This window comes from Vanessa tameamea, chromosome 4, assembly GCF_037043105.1.
Source record: "Vanessa tameamea isolate UH-Manoa-2023 chromosome 4, ilVanTame1 primary haplotype, whole genome shotgun sequence".
Taxonomy (NCBI): Eukaryota; Metazoa; Arthropoda; class Insecta; order Lepidoptera; family Nymphalidae; genus Vanessa; species Vanessa tameamea.
In genome coordinates this window covers 8775938-8799679 of record NC_087312.1, presented here as the reverse complement: position 1 = coordinate 8799679, position 23742 = coordinate 8775938, and the positions used below count along the sequence as shown (strand labels likewise).

At 32.8% G+C, this 23742-nt stretch overlaps 2 protein-coding genes across 2 annotated transcripts in view; both read left to right on the top strand.

Moving 5' to 3' along the window:
- Mib1 (mind bomb 1) overlaps positions 1–17508 on the top strand; it is a 157451-nt gene extending 139943 nt beyond the window's left edge. The window contains exons 12-17 of the mRNA XM_026631753.2: positions 13430–13688; positions 13944–14130; positions 14274–14554; positions 14635–14893; positions 15046–15269; positions 15442–17508. Of these exons, the coding sequence (XP_026487538.1) occupies positions 13430–13688; positions 13944–14130; positions 14274–14554; positions 14635–14893; positions 15046–15269; positions 15442–15582 (1351 nt within the window). The 3' untranslated portion in view covers positions 15583–17508. The remainder of the gene's footprint in view (positions 1–13429; positions 13689–13943; positions 14131–14273; positions 14555–14634; positions 14894–15045; positions 15270–15441) is intronic.
- Positions 17509–20482: 2974 nt separating this feature from the next.
- Positions 20483–23673, top strand: L(2)37cb (lethal (2) 37Cb). Its single transcript, XM_026631607.2, has 5 exons — positions 20483–20878; positions 21036–21172; positions 21273–22836; positions 22924–23326; positions 23413–23673. Exons 1-5 carry the CDS (start codon positions 20547–20549, stop codon positions 23635–23637), a joined length of 2661 nt encoding a protein of 886 aa, XP_026487392.1. The 5' UTR covers positions 20483–20546; the 3' UTR covers positions 23638–23673.
- The last annotated feature ends 69 nt before the right edge of the window (positions 23674–23742 follow it).

The window sequence follows — 23742 nt, the reverse complement described above, 5'->3', positions numbered from 1 at the left end:
TCAATATGGTATTCCATAGCTGTTGTTTATATATCTAAATTATCTTCGTATTTGAGTTACGTACAATTAATCAAATTATGCGAAGTGTCTTCCTACGTGTACTAACTATAATATCATTAATTAAGTAACAACTTTAATAAATGTTTTAATGTCGTAAAATGTGTACAATATAAAGACAATAATGCTTAATGTAAAATTGTCTTAGAACCATGCGTTGATAAAATGTGCATACCTGGTCTCCGCTATAAGCCGCTCTATTTGGTAAAGCGGGATTACCAAACAGCCTCCGTTGTTTACCGTAGCCAAGACGCTATCATTGGCTCTTATCTCATATATTCAACCGGTTTATATGCAAACTAATAATTGTACTATAGTACGCCAACTGTCTGCTATTTACAGGGAAACTAAATATATCACCTATGTAGCTCTATTTCTATAAACTACAAGAAAGTCTCTCTTCTTTGTTCGTCAAAATCATAAACGACATTATAAAATAATATATAGACTTGAATTTAATTACATATTACAAAGTGTATGTATTCTTTTTTTTATTCACAATTGTGTATTTTTAATTTTCTCATAAAAATATTTGATGTACATTTAGAAGCAATAAATATTTTTATATATAAAATAAAAACTATTATATTTTATAATAATACTACGATTATGAGATATAGCTTCTGTTTCGTAATAGTTACTTACAAATTATTCTTAGAATTTAAAATTTAATTGCTTATTTATTCAATGTCAATCGAACGACTAAATAATAAAATCGTATTCGTTTTCGTTACGTCTTAAAATAATCTCAGATAAACGGCATTACAAAACGAAACTGATCGTTGAAAACATTCAGACATTCAATTATTAAGGAGTTATTGTAAAGAGGGACATGCTGCGTTTTGTATATTATTAAATTCTCCATTGTATTCACTAGCAGAAACGATAAGGGAATGCTCAATAAAAACAAAGTATTATCGTAGCAGCGTGCCAAGTAACGTGAAGTAGGCCTAATGCGCTACGCCTTAAGTGGTTACAAAGTTTTAATCATATAATGATTCTAAAACATCAACTTTACTGTACACGTAGATGATGTCTAAATATAAATGATATCTTCATGTTATAAATAAGATGTTCTATATAATAGAATTTACGTTACAGAACTATCGTTAAAATTAGATTGAGAATATTTTTTTGTTCTTCGTTTATCGTAGGAACATTTTCATGGGTTGCTATGGGAAGAGAGAAATACATTTTTTTTATACGAATTATATTCCAGAACATTTGAATAAATAAGTATAAAAAGTAAAATATATCGTTGTCGTATCCACCTTTACTATTAATTTTAATTTAATGGTTTTTAGTTTATTTCGTAGCTAATGATCAGGGAGCCAGACATAATTCCGTTGTGTGATTTGATCATTTATCATACGTAACAATAAGAATTAAAGTTTAGATCAATACGAATAATCGCTTTGATTTAATATAAAATTGTAAACTTAAATTAATTATAAACTGAAGATTTGTAAATATAGTGTACTAACTAAATCATTTACTTTTATTATTCTAAAAACGAACAACATATATGTGGCAGACATCCAGAGCTTTGTGTTAAGAGTGGTTGTAGTTGAAAAATGTACAATAATAAGCTTTACTAAGGCAGGCAGTTGTATTTATCATTAGGAAATTATAACATTTAATCTTTTATTGCTATTTTTACAAAGTGCTATATAACAATTACCAGAATTACCAGAATAACGATATATAGATAGACACAGCTTTATAAAACTATTAATAAGATCTGCCACATAAGCAAATACTAAAGAATTTTTGTACTCCAGCTCCTTAACCATAACGTATATTATGTCATTAGTATATCTGCAATTCGTTCGGAAATACAAGTATCGCCATCTAGCGGCAGATGCTGGAACAGTGTAGCATTTACTCTCCGTCAGTAGTTACAAAAACGAGCACCGCTGATGCGACGCTCTATCGATTTTTAATAATTCTTTGTTGAGAGGAAACACATATCGGCTTAACTCAAAGTACGGTTCAGAACAGATTATATTAATGAGACAGAATGAACTCTATAGTCATCAAATCTCTTCGTCTTAACTATCAATTAATATTATAATACGGTAAAAAACAGCGTGTCCTTTTTTGATGTAATTACACTATATTTTAATTCAGCAATTAATGTATTATGGTAATAAGAATTTTGTATGATATTACGAATGAAAATATAGTTAATTATCTTTCAGATCTCCAAAGTAGATGTTTTAGTACTTATCTCACGATCAAATCGGCAGATAAGTATTTAAAGATTCTCATTCAATCACTATTATTACATTAGTCTAAAGATCTACTCCTAAATATTTCAAATGTTATTTGATGGTTATCAAAATAATCAACATATAAAATCTTTAATATATTTTCTTTATTTAAGTAATTAATACAAGTGGTATTAACAAGCTTACAGTTCTTTATTAAACTATATTATAATTTCAATATCCTCATAATGTGTTATTAAACAATTAATATTGTAATTAAATTTTATACTAATATCTCGTTTATTGATCAACGTTGCGTTAGTGCCTAGACATATATATAAAATTAAATATATTTACGACTATTTTAGTTTACTTGCTCTGTTAGTTGAATTTTAGTAATATATATTTTTTGTAATAATTTAAAAATAGAATATGTAAATAATTATATTTTTAAATTATTAAAAATATCAATAATTTATTTCACAAATATTTATTACATCCTGACCGTGGATCGTTTTAACGTGATGTACTTACAGATATTCAAACTCCAAAAGCTTTCGCATAATCTATACATACTCTTTATATATGTATCTTTATATTAGTTTAATTTTCGTGTACATTTTATTAGTAAGATTTATGCGAGTTTTACATATGATATAATTTAAAATGACGTTATTTAATATTTTCTTACTAGTGAATTTTATTATTGATTAAACGCTTTCATACCAACTTATAAGTGATCGCCTGTTTTATGATCGCCTTCAATCATTTACACGGTCTTATCCACCCGTGGCGTTATTACTCTCGGCTCTTTCTATTATATAGCGATTTTACTCTGTTCCTTAATAAGATCTAAGGAATTCAATTATAGCGATGCCAATATACATATATCTTTGAACACCCGACATGCAAACACTGAGAGATTCATATGTACACACGAACAAATTGAAAGCAATTTATTTATATTTATTTTTATTCTACAATTTAAACTTTCTGTGCAATTTCATTTTTATTATAAAACTGAAGATCCGGATCCGATCCGCAGTGTCATGAATCTTTATTATAGGAACATATTTATCTGAATTTCTTTATCTACTATATAATTGTTTCCAAAAACATGGAATTTTCCTAGTTATTTTAAACTCTAGTTTTACATAAATTTGTAATAATGTAATACCAGAATATTTTGTACTTTATTGGAGTTAATTCTTAATTACGTTCAGGGTTTTGTTTTTATGATGATCTAAAAATAAAGAAGGAAGTTTTCTCTTATTACGACATTCTCTCGTACGGCTTAGAGATCAATGAATGTAGCTTAATTTTTAGCCCGGGCTTAACATAAAGGCAAAGTTTTAATCTGTACTCTAGATCTCTTCTCGTATAAGGTTTCGTCGAACTTTAAACAAATAAGCAACTAAAGAGAAATTTATTTAATTATTTATTTCAACTAAAATAATAAAATAAACTATTATTTATTTCAAATAAAACCTACGTTTGTCTTATTGGTCGTAATATAATTGAACATCAGTTTAAATTATGTCGATGACGGAATGGAATCAAATATTTATAGACGCTGGTATATTTTAAGATCTTCATGAAATATTATATTATGAGTTTCATCACGGCAAGTGAAACACGATACCCGAGCAATACGGTACGATACATGTGTGTTTGTGTCACAACTGTGATAATTGTCAAAAATTTAAAATACATTGTAAATCAAAAATAACCAATTATTATAAAACCTTATAAGCTGTTTTTGGAAAAAAGTCATCAAACGAGATATATTTTTTAATGCAACTAGATTTTAACAGATTAAAATTGTAGCCGCTCTTAATCCCGATCAAATCATCGAAATCGGATCGGTAATATTGAAGTTCCGCAGTCGAACCGCGCTTTGTGAAATAAAAAAAGTAAAACAAATTACATACGAGGTTACGAAACGTATTTTGTTCCGTTGGCAACAAGAAAACATATTAAGCAAAATGTTTTCAACTATTATTTTAAAAGTTAGCAACATTTCGTCTGAAATTTAAAAGAGTGTCTTCGACTATCGAATGTATACCTCGAGAAATAAGAGTACATATTTTTTCAAACTTACGCCAATAAAAATAATAAAAGTATATTTTTATATCCAAATGAATATAAGAAACGTTCATATATATCCACGGCTTCGGGCAGTCGTCAGGAAACTTTCAGCGGCCTCTGGACCGATGCCAAATTCTCTGATGGCTATTTTCGCGTCATCCACACGAATACCATGACAGCGTCCCACCCCGTGTTAAAGCTATACTATTACAAATGCTTGAAAATAACTATTGCTATATCGAAGCGAACCAACAATAACTATAAATATAAAAACTTTTACTCATATGATATATATATCATATATATATATATATCATATGATACTCTTATTCTAGAACGAGTGACAAAAAAATACGTGAAATTATAAAAAAAAATATTCATTTCAAAATATTAAACTTTTATATTAAAGAAATAATCGTATTTCTTTCTTTTCCAAGTTGCGGCGAAATTACATAATCCGTATCACACATGAATAAGCCGGTGTTACTGCGATAACTTTTGTTATTCGTATAGACATATGAAACCATTCATCCGTTCAATTAAAAAAATAATGCTAAGCCGAATTGCATGTAAGTAACTCTATTACAATCGTTGACTAGCATTCATTATCCCCCTGTCTAGTTTTACATTCCCTTTTGTTAGCGACAGTCGTTGCATGGATGCATGAATAAATTGTTTTTCAACGTGATTTTGAGAATTGAACATTCTGAACTAACTGGTAGGTCAAGATCCCTTTCTCATAGAAAACGCCTTTGTGCGATAGTAAAAGGCGTGCACTATTAAAGGGCGCGGATCGGGTCGGTCGGTCGTTTATAGCGCAGTCTGCGTCATTCATAGCTATAGGTAAGCTTTCGTTTGAGATTTTAAGCTCTACATGTTAAACGTAATGATGAGAAACGGAACGGGTCAACACGTCATAAAATGTTGCATTAACTGTTATATTACATCAGGATAAAGGTAGCGACGTTTCGGACTACTCCGGGTTAAATCCGATAATTACGATCGGTATCAATTCGCGCCCTTAGACGCACGAACGGAACACGAGAATCAATCACTTTTCGAAGAAGTGTTGGACGCACTCTTCCGTCTTGTCTTTGATTATGTTGCGTGTGCTGTCATTGCCCTGGTCCCGTCATCGCCCCCTCTTCTAGTGAAACAATGAACGGAACCTGGCATTCACCCTTATGATTTAATGACACCCTAAACGACCTTTCTGTTTTTGTTACATGCCTTTACATTTACGTGATTTGTAGTTTTTGTTGTATAAGACCTCTACCAAACATTAATTTATATACTTTTTAACATAAATTCTATACACTGTAAATAAATTATTGTAATATAATTTTACACTTAATTTTTTTGTTTTTAAAGACTATCGTAAATCAATAAATTTGACCTAAGCTGTTATAAAATAATTTGATTTACTTCTATCTAATTAAAAAACCAAATGTTATTTAATTAATATAACTATAATAATATACAACACATACAAAAATTAAATAAATAACTCAATGTTTATCTTTTCAAGTAGAAACTAATACAAATAAAAAAGAAAATCTGTAAATACTCTTTTGACTTTAGTAAATCAACATGTGATAAATAACAAAAACTTAGCTGTACACAATTTGTAACTTATAAACTAGCATCGATTAGAAATGATTGTTAAAGAAACAATAGGATCAAGAACAAGGCGCGGATGTCCGTGGTGTATTGTAGGGTCGGCGACGGGCAGGGCCGGGCACGGGCACGATGCCATTCATCCGAGACCGATCCGCATAATGAGATGCAGTGTTCCTCCAGATGTGGCGCAGGCGCGGCTATTTTTTGTGCTCCCCTTTTTGCTACGACTTTTACTACTGACAACGTCACGTTTCTCGGATATTGCCTTAAAACAAAAGAATTATTCAAAGTTATACAGTAAATAGTTAATCGTTCATACAATATTATTGATTTAACGACACTCAAATATCGCTCTTAAAAATTATATTTAAATGTTACAATACTGCGTCGTATGAGTAAAGTTATATATAAAAAAGACATAACAATCAATATCATAAAATTGTTTAAAAATGTGTTATTTAAATACAGTCAACGCGTTCTTAAAACTTATCATTAAAATTTATATTGTGTGTTAACATTTTAAAGATAAGATCTGAAATCAATATTCCATTTTAAAAATACATCGAATAAACATTTGTATGGCTATATATAAAACTCCTTGGCTTTTACTTCCCATATCTAAATATACAATACGGTTCTCTGAGACGAACTCCACCGCTAGCCTCACGTTTATTTATGTTGCCTTAGTCAGAACTCTTGCCTCAACTAAACCACGCCAGATGTTATTTTACGACAAGTCGCTACCCAATAAATAAATGTATCTTTTACTAAACAATTTAAAATCCATATCATTTATCACATTTTTATTATTATTATAACTCTATTAAAAAAATAAAAGGACGTGATAATATTAATCTGATCGATTTTTAATGAATTACATTTAAAATGGCCACAAATAATGAATTTCAGTTAGTTTAAAAACCAAATGTTAGAAATGTAAAAAAATATCTCTTACGAAATCCACATTTGCTGATTAACTTAAACCCTGGCAAACACATTGTGCATAAAATAATCACTTGCAAATCGAAATCACAAATAAATCCTTATCGTGACACAAAAGAAGGAAAGGCCACACGATGGTCCGTTTCATACACGCAGGCATACCCGCGCAGCTCCATACTTCTTTACATTCCATACGATTTAAATACTATGGGAAGTAAGGAAGCACGGAACTAGCGCAAGGCTATGTTTCTTCGCTCTTCGATGTTTTTCGGTTTCTTTGCTGTCATAATCTTGATGACGATTGACTGTTGTGTAGTAAGGTCGCGGGCTACACGGCGCCATCTCTAGGAAGATGGTACGCGATAGCCACCTTCATAGGAGGAGGTGGCAGCGAGCGACACGGCGACATGGCAGCTCGTGGGGCACTGGCAGCAGGCTCAGTGCGCACGCGCAGTCCAGGTCTAAAAATGGAGTCAACCGGCGGAGTTCGCTTTCGAGTCGCGAGTACCATCCATTCCAAATTTGTATTTTCCCGAAATAGATCCGACGGCGGGCGTCCGTCGGATCCGTTACTCAAACGTGCACCGACCTGCAGCTTACGGCAATTCGAAGTGCACGAAGCGCGGTAGAGTCCCGATCGCGGACTCGCCGAAGGCGCTTATGTAAGAAACACTGTAAACCGCACCGCGTGACGACTGTATCGAAAATAAACGCGCACGCAGAATACGACGCCGCCGACGGGCGCCACATGTGCGCGCTCCCGTCAGCGTTCCGAGGATTGCGCGCTGGAGGGGAGGCTATTATTAGTTGTACACCATCCACCACTGTCACCTCCCGCGGGGTAGTCACGCTATACATAGTTTCCATCAGAAGATCTGGCAATCCTCAGCGTTCACTGACCTTTCTAAAAACGTTCTTATAAAAGTAGAAAAAAAATCATTAATCAATTTATATATCTTATATACATATTAAGCTGTAACTAAAGTTGGGGCTCTTGCATTTAAAAACAAATATATTATTTATTATTCAGTCATAACACATCCATACAAACTGTATTTGCGGAATTAAACTATTGAACTACTAATGCAGGCGTATTGTGGCCGAGAATTTCCGTTGTTGGCTCTAAAGCTCGCCTCTACGTTCGCTCAGTCAATAAAAGAATTTTGGCAAACTTCCGTAGACAAACAAGTGGGACGACAGCCAAGTCATCTTTTGTCTACTTGAAAGCAACATAGTTTTGTAAGCATTTTTGATATCGCGGCAGTAAACAGGAATCATGAGTATATGAAATCACTTAGATATGAACCGTTAAACATTCTGTCTGCATATTACGTTTTCTCTTGCGCATCATTAAACCATAAAAAAACTTGAATTTTATCTAAAATAATATAAAACGCGATCAAGCGAGATGCACTTCTGAGTAAAGAATAGCGCGATGCTGGCCGTAAAGTATAAACGGGCAAAGAGCGCCTGTTGAATATTAATGTGACATTGTTATTGGTCACAGTTGCCCGCTGCTGCCCCAAACGCACATTTCCATAACTTACTATTCTGGATCCGCGGGGAATCAGCTCACTGTTGTAGAATATGATCACTCGCCGCTACTAATATCTGCCCTATAAAGTCTGTCGCGACTGAACGTCAATTATTCATTACATAGAATCAGTAAGTAGGCAAGCGTTCCCGGCCACAATTCTGAAACACTCAGTTGATCAATGCGGAGCCCGCGCAATGATTCATGGCTCGATTGTTTCGTATGTACACCGCGACAGCACTTAAAGCGGCGCTTGTCAGGCGCGACCTCTGACTTCGATTACAGGCGATTTCGATGTAATCAATTTTAAAAATCGTTATATCCAAAGATTAACTTTCATCGCTTAATTATTTAAATGAAACAACAAAAACCTTATTAAACATAAGGTATATGTATAAATATACAAATATGTTATATATTTTGGAATAAAAAATAACAGCTATTAATTGTAACAGAAGAGTAAAATATAATTTTACGCGCATAATGTGATTAGTTGTTATAGAACGTTAAGAGAATTAATTCGTAAGGTTTCAGAGGAGATCCGAAAGGCACTTCAGATAATTTTATATTTTCCATTTTCATGAGTTCCTGTGGACGTATATGTTTTATTTAACTACTTTATAATTATGCGTCTCGCCATAACAACATATTCTTCGAATGCTTGCTTCTGTACAAGAAAGATGTATATTAGGAGTCATATCGCTAGAAAAGCAATCTCTTCCAGGTCTTAAAATAGGTGAAGAGAAATCCATATTTATTTAAATATAGCTTCTTTAATCAATACTAACTCATTATTTTCTCTCTACTAAACATACAAACATTTATATAAATATACAGAATAAGGAACTTATCTCATACAATTATTTATTATTGAAATACAATCTAGAAGGTGCCTACGTTATATTGTCTCTTGGTATTGAATTAAATTTTATTTTATTAATAATATGTTAGCCTCATGAATGAAATATAACATTTGACTCTTGCGCGTCGATACAAGCCGTAATGAAAACATTATTTACAGCTCGGAGCGATAAAAATAAACCACATGTACAACAAAAAAAAGCCATCTTTTCGTACCTATCTGTTTAACGACTTAAGGCAACATTGCTAAACAAACTAAATCATTTTATTCTTGCAGTTGCAACCCGGCTGCGACCTAGTTTAAACTAGGACAAGTAAATGTGTATAACTATTCTATACATATTATATAATATTGCTAAAATTTAAAATCCCTATATTATGGAGGGTATCCATTACTCTCACAACTGTTTCGTTATAACAAAACCGACAGTTTTTATTCCATGTTTTTTTTAAATAGTAAATATTAATTACCTTAAATGACATAATATTTTTTTTTATAATCAATCAAAGAAATGAGTAACTTTTTATAATCTATAAGAAACACTCATGAGTAGAGTGTTTTTCCTTGCTTCTTGATCAGCTACTGACCGTTATTACTACTAATGTTAATCAATTGAAAATTAAAATCTAATATTCTAATTTTTAAATTGTCAAATAGTATTTACCTTTTATAGTTTACTATTTACTGCAATTGCCTTCGTAGAGTCGCATAAAAAGTATGTGACTAGTTCCTATCTAGGTCATAAAAGACTCGTTTTGTCTCGCCCTAGGAATTGTTGCGCAATTGTGTATGCTTTCTCAGCTTGTTTCCGGCACCCCATCAAAAGAGAATCCTAGTTAAAGATAAGTAAGGTAACTTGATCATATTAATATAATGGTTACTATAATATTATTAGTTTTTTATACTTAATGGAACTCTTACAATAATTAGTACATCGGTGTAAATTGACGTGGTGTAAACCGTAACTTGGGCATCACGTTAAGAAAAGTTACATTGTAATTTTATTTCTAAATTTCAACGTGTTAGTCTATATTGTGTGAAACGAGATAATCTCGGAACGTAACATAACAACTAACTATCTTAGTTTTTACGACAGTTTGTGAAAACTATGTATCTTAGAATTATTCATCTACAAAGTAAAGAAATAAAATTAAACGAATACGTTAAAGTTTATTTTTAAGGACAATATATTGTTGTATGCAGAGTGACAGAAGACTCCTGTTACTAAAGCACGTTTTACAAAAGAAGTATGTACATATATTCAAACATTATATTGGATCGGCAACAACAACGAACTTTTAAGTAAGAATTTAGTTCACGAAAAAAAGGTTAATATTCTAAATATAAACATGTATTATAAATAATATTTTCGATTGTTCCATTTGAATGTTTACCACCCACACATCAGTTATTCTACCTCGAAACAGCAATATTTTGTACTGCTGTGTTCTAGTTTGAATGGCAAGTAAAACTATATATGTAACTACAGGCACAAAAAGATTATATCTAATATATAGTTAGGTGCATAAACAGTGCCAGTGTCTATGATCAAAGGACATTACAAGAAGTAGCCGGAGTAACGCTTTCTTAAATAAAATAAATAATTTAAAAAAAAAGTAATTTAGAGACTAAGATTTAGTAATAATAATATACTAATTATTATCCAATCAATCTCATTCGTATATTCTGTATTCGACGAAAGAACTCTACAAAAAATTATATTTAAAAAGGGAACAGTTAAATTCCTATTAAGGATTTAGTCAACGTTATGCATCAAGATGCCTATATCGATATATATTTTCATCGATTAACCATTGGAAATATATATAATCTTAAACATAAAAATCGACTTGTTTCGGTGATATGAAGTCAAATTACCAGTCACTTTTTACGTCTATGTAAACATGAGTTGACTGTAAATTGATGAGCACATGTTAGAAGCACGCTTAATTAAAAAAACGCATTATTACAATGGCGTCACCCAGTGTGGTAGACACAAGAGGAATGAATCGTGCCTGGCAACTACTCGTAGATATGAAATATTCCTTAGTGATGGTTATTAATTATAGCCGTCGTTGTTTTAAACATGAATCGAAATCCTGTTTTATAACACATTTCGTGGTTTACGCATTATTGTATTCGTTTGACCTAAGCCTTGTCGTGTAACTGTAGAAATATTGAATTTCAAATGTTACAAATTTAAATATGACCAAAAAAGTTTGTGTTGCTTGTCGGAATAAATACTTTACTACACTTCTCACTGAATAACGTATATAATAATTTCAATTAATGTTTTACAGTATGTAAAACTGTTATAATGACATTCAACTAATATAAATGCAGTTTCATCTACTAGATTTGACTCATTGCCATATGAAAATGGTGTTCAAGAAAGATATATTTAACGTTATATATACCAGAAATAAGATAGTCATGTTAAATTTTTTTTATGTTTTTTTTATTTTAGAGGTGGCAAAATGAAAAATGTAGTGAATATTTATTACTAACTTTTTAACCTTACCATTACACATAAAATATAAAATATTATTGGGTCTGATCACTTGTTCAATATCATTTGTGTCACTAGATAGCAGTTGCTTAAGGCAGTAGCCCTTGAAGAGGTTATTTGAATATAAGAACTGTAAGTGCAAGGATGTGCACTTCAAAGCAAGGATAGCGTGCGCGTGCGCGCGAGACGCGGCGCGCGACGTTCGGATTCCAACTGTTGGTGTACGTAGGACGAGCGCCGCTCGCTGGCCACGACGTTTGACCTTATTTAATTAGTTCGTTCGTTTTTACTCTTTAAACGTAACACAACTTATTAAAATGAGTACCGCCTAATTTATTGTTACCATCTATACGATTATCAGAGTTATTACAACAAGCATGACTCTACCTTTTTTATAATTATTTAAATTGCTCATAGTTGATGCTAAAAATTACGATTATTTACACACAAAAGATTAGTTTCCTAAACGAAAACTCTTAAAGTATATTCGTTTTATTCTGATTTTCATTAAATTCCCTTGTACAAACGCAAGCTTGTTGATCTCTACCACCTAATATAAGAGCTATTTCTGTTTAGAGTTCATCAACCTCAAAGCAATCTTGAATTTCTGCAACCAAAGTAATATTTTTTTAGGATTAAAAGATAAATTATGTTTCAATACAATAAAAGCAAGAAAAAAATCGTGTTTATTTTAACTTTTTAAAATTTGAAACGTCAATAATAATTCGTGGCAGGAGGTCTAAGTTGAACCTTGCGTGGGGGTATTTTAAACTTCGTTTCTGTAGTTAGCTTAACGAAGTCGGCTCGATACTCTTTATGTAACTTTATCGGTAATCAAGTTAGGAAATCAGCGAATTCAGCGATACCGATGAGTTCCTTGGGTTATTTTAGTTTGATTTGTTATAGAAACTTCAATAAATTATAGGATAAAAAAATTCTAACATGCCTTTGGTTATGCTATTCAAATAGCCTTTTGGCTTAACCTACATGTTTATAAAATATTGTTGCCAGGCGCTTGAACATTCCGGAAGCGAGTGTCTTCAGTAGTATGTATTTATATTATTTATAGAGTTATGTCTAACTGAACTTTAATTTTTCTCTAGTAGCATTTTTTCAGTCGAATTACATATGATTTCCATTAATTTATATTTGAATAATAAGAAATAGAATAACTCTGTTTTAAAACAGACTTAGTAGTCATAATATACAATATAATAATGTTACTGGTATTTGCACAGTGACAGAATAACGCAATAAAAAACAGGGCCAATAAAACCTGTGTACAAGCACATTCCTTTTTTTAAATAACTTAATTCATTTTAACAATAAAGCGTGACGAGACATACCGCAACCCAAACCATATACGTAATGTATGAAACCAATTATTTAATAAATAATTATTCTCTTCATTGTGATTCTCAAAAATATAACACTATTATCGCATGGAAGTTTATTATTTTGTACATACTCCACAATAGAAACCTATTTATTTATTTTTAAATCACCGATTAACTAATTGTTATAGCAAATAGTTTACTACAAAGAAAACATTATGTACATTTTTATTTTCTATCAACTATACAGTCATATTATGACTTTCATTATAGCGCCATGAAGATAATGCTCGGCAAGCTGCCTCGTCCGTGGATAGTCGATGACGCGAAGGACGACGGATACACCGCACTGCACCTGGCCGCGTTCAACAACCACGCGGAGGTCGCCGAGCTGCTCGTCCGCGGGGGAGCGCGCCCCGACCTTCAGAACGCGAACCTGCAGACCGCGCTCCACCTCGCCGTAGAGCGACAGCACACGCAGATCGTCAGACTGCTCATCGCCCACGGGGCTAATCTCAACATTTGTGATAAGGTTTTCATACTTTTACTAACACTCCTAGGTGAAGATTAAACATACTATATTTTATGCATAGATTTTCTCACGGGGCCACCAATTTATTTAAAATCTAATTAAAATTATGCATATAAAGATAACTGTTACAGAATAAATAAATGACGAATAGGAATGAAAATTCTTTAAAGCCATGTTTCTAAAGAATTTTGAGAAAGATAATTATTAACGATATTTTTATATAAATATTATAATATATCTATTAATCTTGCTCAGGACGGAGACACCCCTCTCCACGAGGCGCTCAGACATCACACTCTGCAGCAATTGCGACGCTTACAAGACGCTCGAGACCCCTCGTTGCTCAGTGGCATCGCGCATGCGCACGACAAGAAGTCTTCTGCATCTATCGCGTGTTTCCTTGCCGCACATGGTGCTGATCTAACCGTCAAGAATAAGAAAGGTATTTTTACCTAATTTCCATTCATTTAATTTTATTAAATATCATATTTCCAAGGTGTTTAAATGAAAAAAACACTCCAGCAATTTTTTAATTTGTTTATTCAAAGAGAACTGAGTAATTTCATAAAATAACATATTTTACAGGCCAGACACCGTTGGACTTATGTCCGGATCCGAATCTCCAAAAAACGCTGACAACATGCCGCAAAGAAGGTACTGGAATGCCCATCGACGGAACACCAGAAACCGAGACTGGCCCCTCACCCGGTGGAAGTGGTACTGCGGCGGCAACGGAAGCTCCCATCGCAGAGGCCCCGCCCAGTGATCCCACCGCGGATGAGTGCCTCGTGTGCTCCGATGCTAAGCGAGACACACTGTTCCGCCCGTGCGGACACATCTGCTGCTGTAATGTCTGCGCTGCAAGAGTGAGTATTCATCAATATTTTAATATTGCATTGAAATTTGATTGAAACTCTCGAGCCATAATAAACGCATCTCTTTCCAGGTGAAAAAGTGCCTAGTGTGTCGCGCGGGCGTGTCGTCACGGCAGCGCGTGGGCGAGTGCGTGGTGTGCTCGGAGGCGCCGGCCACGGTGGTGTTCCGGCCGTGCGGCGACGTGTGCGCCTGCGCGGCCTGCGCGCCGCTCATGCGCAAGTGCGTGGAGTGCCGCACGCCGCTGCAGCCGCCGCCCGCCGCGCCCGCCACGCCCGCCGCGACCGCCGCCGCCGCCTTGCCACCGCACGGAGCGCTGCCGAAACAGGAACGTGAGTACCCCTTTTAATTACACAGATTAGGGTGAAAAACATCGCCCCGAAATTGAACTGTCATTTTATCTTTAATTAATAAAAGAGCCCACGACTCAAATGAGTTCCACTGATGTCAATTAAGTCATTTCTTATCGTTTTATATTAAACAGCTTCTGGGAGTGGCGAGGGTGGCAGCAACCTAGCGCTGGTGCAGGTGAACAAAGGGCAGCCGGCGCCCGCGCCCGCCGCGCCACATCTCTTGAACAACGGCTCTCGCTCCGCGCCCGCGCCCGCCTCCGCCGTCGTCTCCGCCGCCGCCTCAGCTACCGCCTCCGCTCCCGCCGCCGCAGATGTCCAAAAATTGCAACAACAGCTACAAGATATAAAGGAACAGGTCAGCATAGATTATTTTATTAAATTAGCTTGTAAACTAACCTTGCTCGTATCCTCTCAACCGGTAAGCGAAAGCATCGATCGAGGCCCTCGTTCTCAACCTCTTGTATCATAAAGAGTAAACGTGAGCCACTGTAGTATAATTTGAATGAATGTTACATTTGTGATTTCAGACCATGTGTCCGATCTGCCTGGACAGACTGAAGAATATGATATTCCTGTGCGGACACGGCATGTGCCAGATGTGCGGCGACCGGATCACCGTCTGCCCGATCTGCCGCAAGCAGGTCGAGAAACGCATTCTTCTCTACTAAGCGTGGTACCGGGTATAACATTTATCGTTTAATAACATTAAATCATATAAAACTACATATTGTTGTACCAAAGTTTTATTAATTCTAGATAAGTGTATGTTTACATTATAATATGTTAGTATTATTAAATAATATAGAAGAAATTCTTACGAAAGCTTCGCTTTCTAGTTCATTCGAAGTCTGAAAGTTTATTTTAAAATGTAAGAATCGTAATAGGAAAATTTCATGACTGCCAAATTTTGAAAAATTTATACTGTTAATAGTTCGAAATTGAAGAATTAAAATTGTCAATCGATCATCAAATCGATCGAGCAATCGAATCGTACAACATTTACCCAATAAAGTATTGCCATACCCTTGTTGCCAAGCAGACCGTGTTAATAAACATGTACGAACTAAAATGAAAAATCTACGTTATGACAGAGTACTCGCATTTAAGCACTTATCAATTTATCTTATTGTGCATTTACATGTGCTTAATCAGTAGTAGCTACGAAAATTGCAAAAAAGAAAAAAAAAATGTTTACCTTGTGTTAAAAGTTAAATTTTGATTAAAAACTATTAATAAAAATATATATCAGTAAATTTTTAATCCTATGAAATAATATGTTAGTGCCTTAGAGGAACTTCAATCGAAATAATCAATGAATTTGAATAATGTATTGTGTCTGGTTAACGTCGTAACACATAGAGGCTAAGTGAACGCACAAGTAACTATGTATTTATACAGTTTGGAGGTGTTTAAGGCCAGAAATAAAACAATACTAGACTACCGTTACATAGGTACATAACGTAACCTACAATGCAGACTTTCGTAATAAATACTTCAAAAATACTATAATCTCGTATACATATATTATTACCTAACGGTCAACAAAAAATTCTCATTTTTATATTTTATATTAATTTTATGCTCTTGTTAATTTTAAGTTAGGTTTATTCATGTTTTATGTGCACAATGAATATATCTTAATTACAACAAAAAAAATTGTCCTTCAGGCTAAATTTCGGTCCAGGTAGCCAACTAACCTAAGTAATACTACAAAATTAATGGTCAAACTGGACGTCAATGTGACACAAGCAAATCGAGACCAACGGCTTTACGTATTGTCCGACACCAGGAAGAATAATAGCAAATTAAATTTAAAAAAATCCAGTTAAAACCAAATAAATTTCATTTTTGGACTAGAACCCAATGCTTTATCTGGATCTGCAAATGAAGAAGCTAGATCAACAAAAAAATAACGATATTAATAAGTAGAATTACATTAACTTATTAATGGATTTTTTAATTTTACTATATTTGTGTTCAATCAAATGGTTTTCAAACATTTTATGACAATCTGTAGCACAATTTAGTCTGTTTGTATTTTGCGCCATGTGTACCTGTTGGCTGAATCGGTTTAAAGGTTGAGGAAACCAGTGTAATTACCTACGCGAGAGACAGAGAGAGACCTTATGATTGGCGCATTCAAAAAGAAAGGAATAGTTTTTTCTTCTTGCAATATAAATACGCCAGTGGCGATATAAAAATATACATAGGCCGTATTAAAGGGAAGGATACAATGCTAAAAACCTTTTTTAAAACATTGACAAAACGCATTGTCATATTTTGATGATACTTTGTTATTTTTTTGTTCAAATATATATAATCTAATTAACTTATAGTTAATGTTATAGTTGTTAGTAATCTCATAAATTTACAACTGGTAAGATATTTTTCATTGTACAATATTTAAAATATTTTTTGTGCCCAATCTGTCAACAACTGTTACATATTTAATTTTAATTGTTATGTTAGCTAATATTTATTTAAGTTTTGTAGTGTATTTAATTGTTGTACTTATCAATTTCTTATAATTGGTTATTAAGATGACGACTTAGCAAATGATACATTCGAATTGCATTTATTTTTAATAAAAATAACAGTGTTACTCTGTGCGATATAATTATTGTTATGAGGTTGTTTTGTAGACATTGCTCTAAATTTCGACCGTTGATAGAATTCTGTCCTGGCAGGTCCGATAAAAATACCCATTAAATTCTATGTAATTTCTTCAACTTACAATCAATCTTATAATTTTGGGTTGAATTCAGTTTGAAATATATATTTTTTTAATCCATACGGCACTGTTGCAAGTTTATATCAACTGTTTATGTTCAGTTGTGTATTAGTATCATAACCAACGGACATAGAAGCGTTCTCTCAGCGACCGAAATTTAACATTTAATTAATTAAGCTACATACACAAGATATACTAACTTAAATAAAATTTATGTAAATGGTTGGTACCTTTCTATGTTGTAAAAGTAAGGTTATAAAAAAAAAGATGGAGAAATGTTTTTTTTATTGATATAAAAAATAATAACTTATCTATGAATTCTTATGGCTTAGAAACGCTAAAGAACCTTTACTTACTACTTAATCTTATAAATAGATTTATTTTTTTTTATTTTTAAAATACCACTGTAAACTTATATAGTAATACACTTTTTGATTAATAATATCAATAAAACATCCAATGAATTTTGTATTATAGCATACATAATGAAATATGTCTATGGAAAGGTCTTGTGAATAGATGAAATTCTTTCCAAATATGTAGCTTTTGATATCGATCAAAAAAGTTGATATATGCTTGTCATTTAGTTATTTTTTAACCTCTATTTCTTCTCATATAATTATTTACACGTAAATAATATAATTTGCTTTCAACGTCAAGACAAATAAAATTATATATTTTGGTCTGACAAAGAGTCCTCGGAATAAATTCAATTCAATTTTCTGTATGAAAAAGACTAAGATGTAGGAATATTAAATGTAAGCAAATTTTTTTGTTTCAAGCTACAAGAATACAATTATTTTAGATGTACTCTTCATTTATGTGTCCGCAACAATAAATTAAAAACGTGTGAGGAAAAATTTGAACGATGTTTATCTAGTATTTATTATTTGTACTCCTATTTTTAAGTCTATATGTTATTTGTATGCTTTAAATAAACTCATTTAAAAAAAATGCTCATATACTATAATTGTTATTTCCAATATACCGTTCGCCAGGATTTTACCCAGATTTTGGAAGCGTCATTTTATTAAAAAAAATAATTTTATCCATGGTCAAGATCTTGAATAATCTATGGTATTCGTTATGGATTTGCAAAATCACGGCGTCTAGAATGTTGGCGAAGTTGTTATCGAAACTGAAAGTAAAATGAAAGTGTATATGTCGCAGGCAAATAGATTAATTAGCCACCCAATGTAACGCCTAGCCACTTTACGTAATGGCGCTGTTCAATCAGCGGCCTGAATGACACTTAGCCTATTCATTTTCGTTCATAGAATAGGTAAATTTGCTTTAGACTTTCCTTATTTTAAAATTGGTTAAAAATTCCAACTCCCTAACTCTACACTTGGTCTTCTCAGTCTGACTCCTAACTTGAAATGCTTCGTTTCTGAGATATTGCCAAAAATAAATATTGTAATTCTATCCTTAAAATTAGGTTGTTTATAAACAATTTCGAAAATAAGTGGCCTTCGGCGCTACGGGATGTGCAGCATCCGCCTTTGCTGCCAGACAGGTGCTGCACGGCTTTTGCGCCTTCGGTTTCTTCAAAAACACTCTAGGGGTTAGACGGACAAGACCATATTGAGTTAGAGAATTTCTGACAGTCGGTTTTGAGATAAATAGAAAAAGAAATACTACTATATACTAAAAAAAATAATCAAATAATTATGTTAGATCCCAAACTATCAATATAAATATTTTTATTTACATGAGAGTCCCTATTCTATGAATGGAAGATGTATTGGCCGGTGTCATTCAGGAAACTAGTTAAACGGCGCCCTTTAGTATAATGTATGTGCTGTTAATTAAAAGGCTACGACATAGGGTATATAAGAAGTGAAGTGGAATAGTGTTCATCATATCTGAACATATACGAGTATGTACTGTCTGTAGTGTATAATATAGCAGAGCTTTAAGCAAGTCGCAGTCTTAGATCTGTTTATCTTTCGTAAAAATCTAAGTATTTGTACTAGCGCTAGATAGAGTAAATAGAAAGCTCACATGAGTTCCACAGTGTGGCTACATTATGAGAAAAGAAATATAATAGATTAGATGGGGGGAATCAATATAAGAATGCATAATTTGTTAAGGTGTGATCAGTTCAATGGAATGTATAGAAATTGAAATAAATAATTATTCATTAAATTACGAGCTGCAGATTACATTTTTAAAGCGAGCAGAATAAGGTCGGATTTAACCAAAGTTTATTCTGTAACAAAATATATTTAAGAATTTTGATTGAATACGATCAATGTCTTAAATAAAGAGACCAGATGACACTACCATACTCCAAAATACTTCTGATTAGAGAGCAATAAAAATATTTGTATATGCGTGGAATCTTAAGACCTTTCGTAAAACGAGCCACTATGCCAATCGATTGTGAGCTTTTTCTAATTATATAGTTCATATGCAATTCAAAAGTAAGCTTTTCATCAAGGTAAATTTGGCTCCTTTTATTTAGATTTTATTTCTATAGTTAAGTAAAATTAGTTTGATTGAAGACGAGGCTGTACGATATAAACTTTGTCTTTTAAAAAAAACTTATTTTTCTGTCTTTTATTGGTGCCGCGAGGGCACAGATTAAAAAAACTAAACCATAAAGTAAGTTACCGACTGACAGCTTAAACGTCAGACTTCAGAAAATAATACATGAATACAACCTATTTCAGACATGTGTCAAACATATTATTATTATTGTAATGTGTTAAATTGGTATTTTGTGAAATACGTATGCATTTTAAATTAAGAATAAACAATGGTTACAGTGACTGTCTATTGCTTGAATTTCAGAAGAATTCAAAAGAACTTTTATGTAAATAATATTTGTTAGGTCAAACTCTATTAATTTTTCAATTAAATAAAGGAATACTTATACCAACAAAACAACAAGCAAAAATGGATAAACACGGAAAGCGACATTATTCATCTTCGGACTCAGACAGTGTTGAAGAGAATCGTTTAAAAGATATTAAAGAGAGAGATGAATTCGCCACAAGACTTAGAAAACGTGATGAAAATAAGGTGAAAAAAGTCGCCGAAAGCTCTAGCAAAAGATCATACGAAGAAGCAGCAAAACGGTTAAAATTGGAAGCCGAAGACCGGGATAAAATATTACCTAAGCTGCGCGTCCAATCCCGGCGCAAATATTTACAAAAGAGAAAGGATGACAAAGTTATTGAATTAGAAGATGACATAGCAGATGACGAATATTTATTTGATGAAAGCATGTAAGTTCATATAATTCTTTAAAATCAATTAAATTTTGTCAATTATTTTATAAACATATGTTAATTTCTATTAACAATACTCCATTTTATCATAGTTTAATATTTCTTAAACATAACATTAGAATAAAAATATATTCAATTATTTTTTCATATTTAGACTAACAGAAAAAGAAAAAAAGGATAGAGAACACAAAAAAACAATATTACAGTTGGCCAAAGAACATGAAAAGGCCCGAGAATTGGAAAATGTGCAAAGGTATCATATGCCACAGGATCTTGGAAAGGGTGAAAAAGGTATTTGATAGTTAATTTTTTTTGAAACATTAAATTGTTGTACTTGTACCACATATTGTTCTAAAATAACAAAGTAGGTAAATTCAATATTTAATTACAGGGGAGTACATAGAAGTGGATGAAAATGAAAAGTTGCCACATTCTGAACAACGGAAATGGGAGCAAGAGCAAATAAAATCTGCTTTTTTTAAATTTGGGGCAAAGGATGCAAAAGGTCATGATGAATATGAACTACTGTTGGATGAACAGATTGATTTTATTCAAGCTCTACAATTGGAAGGAAATAAAGAAAAAGAAGAAGAAGAAAAAATATCTGAACATCAAAAAGTTCGTTTAACAATAGAAGAGACAAAGAAGTCCCTGCCGGTTTTCCCTTTTAGAGAAGCCCTTATTGAAGCAATAAAAAATTATCAGATATTAATAGTGGAGGGAGAAACTGGTTCAGGTAAAACAACACAGATTCCTCAATATCTCAATGAAGCTGGATTTACAAAAGATGGTAAAAAAATTGGTTGCACTCAACCTAGAAGAGTTGCTGCAATGTCAGTTGCAGCTAGAGTGGCTCAAGAAATGAATGTCAAATTAGGAAATGAAGTTGGCTACAGTATTCGTTTTGAGGATTGCACTTCAGACAGGACTGTAATCAAATATATGACAGATGGAACACTACACAGAGAATTCTTATCCGAACCTGATTTAGCATCATATAGTGTGATGATTATCGATGAAGCTCATGAGCGAACACTACATACAGACATTTTATTTGGTCTTGTGAAAGATATCACAAGATTTAGACCAGATTTAAAATTACTTATATCAAGTGCTACATTAGATGCTGAGAAATTTTCTACATTTTTTGATGATGCTCCAATATTTAGAATTCCTGGCAGACGGTTTCCTGTTGACATATATTATACAAAAGCACCAGAAGCAGATTATATTGATGCTTGTGTGGTAACAGTGTTGCAAATACATGCCACTCAACCACTTGGTGATGTACTAGTTTTTTTGACAGGTCAAGAAGAGATTGAAACCTGTGTAGAAATGTTACAAGAAAGAACAAAAAGAATTGGAAAAAAATTAAAAGAACTTGTTATATTACCAGTTTATGCAAACTTGCCTAGTGACATGCAAGCGAAAATTTTTGAACCTACTCCTGAAGGCGCAAGAAAAGTTGTGCTTGCCACTAATATTGCTGAGACATCAGTAACAATTGATAATATTATCTATGTTATTGATCCAGGTTTTGCTAAACAAAATAATTTCAACTCTAAAACTGGTATGGAAAGTCTAATGGTTGTTCCAATTTCAAAAGCATCAGCAAATCAAAGAGCTGGTAGAGCAGGAAGAGTTGCCCCTGGTAAATGCTTTAGATTGTACACAGCATGGGCATATAAATATGAACTAGAGGACAATACTGTACCTGAAATTCAAAGAATAAATTTAGGAAATGCAGTGCTTACATTAAAAGCTTTGGGTATCAATGATCTTATACATTTTGATTTTCTAGACCCTCCGCCACATGAAACATTAGTGCTAGCTTTAGAGCAACTATATGCTCTAGGTGCACTTAATCATCATGGGGAATTGACAAAAGCTGGTAGACGTATGGCAGAATTTCCTACTGATCCTATGCTTGCAAAAATGTTATTAGCCAGTGAAAAGTGAGTTGAATTGGTTAATATTTTGTTAATAATTATAATTCTATGATGTCTAAATTATTCTATGAAATTATTATTATTTTCTTACAGGTATAAGTGTTCAGAAGAAGTTGTAACAATAGCGGCCATGTTATCTGTTAATAGTTCAGTATTTTACAGGCCAAAAGATAAAATAATACATGCAGATACAGCAAGAAAAAACTTTTTTCATCCTCATGGAGATCATTTAACATTAATGAATGTCTATAATCAGTGGGTTGAATCAGAATTTTCAGTCCAATGGTGTTATGAAAATTTTATTCAGTACAGGTCCATGAAGAGAGCTCGTGATGTTCGTGAGCAGTTAGTGGGACTTATGGAGAGAGTTGAAATTGAAATGGTTTCCAGCTTAGCAGATGATGCCAATATTCGTAAAGCCATTACTGCAGGCTATTTTTATCACATTGCTAAATTTTCTAAAGGAGGTCACTATAAAACTGTTAAGCATAACCAAGTAAGAATTTATAGTAATTTAATACATTTTGATGGATGTATATCTTTTTTAAATAATATACAAACCATTTTTGTTTTCCATTTTAGACTGTTATGATTCATCCAAATAGTGCTTTATTTGAAGAATTACCAAGATGGTTAATATACCATGAACTTGTATTTACATCAAAGGAATTTATGCGACAAGTTACAGAAATAGAAAGCAAGTGGCTCTTGGAAGTTGCTCCACATTATTACAAGGCAAAAGAATTGGAAGATTCAACTAATAAAAAAATGCCAAAAACTGTTGGTAAATCAGCTCTTAGTACCTAATATATACTTAATTAAAATACATTATTCCAAAAAGAATATTTTTTATTTGTAACTTTTCATCCTATGTTACATGAATTATTAATTTATTGGAGAACTGTCTTCAAT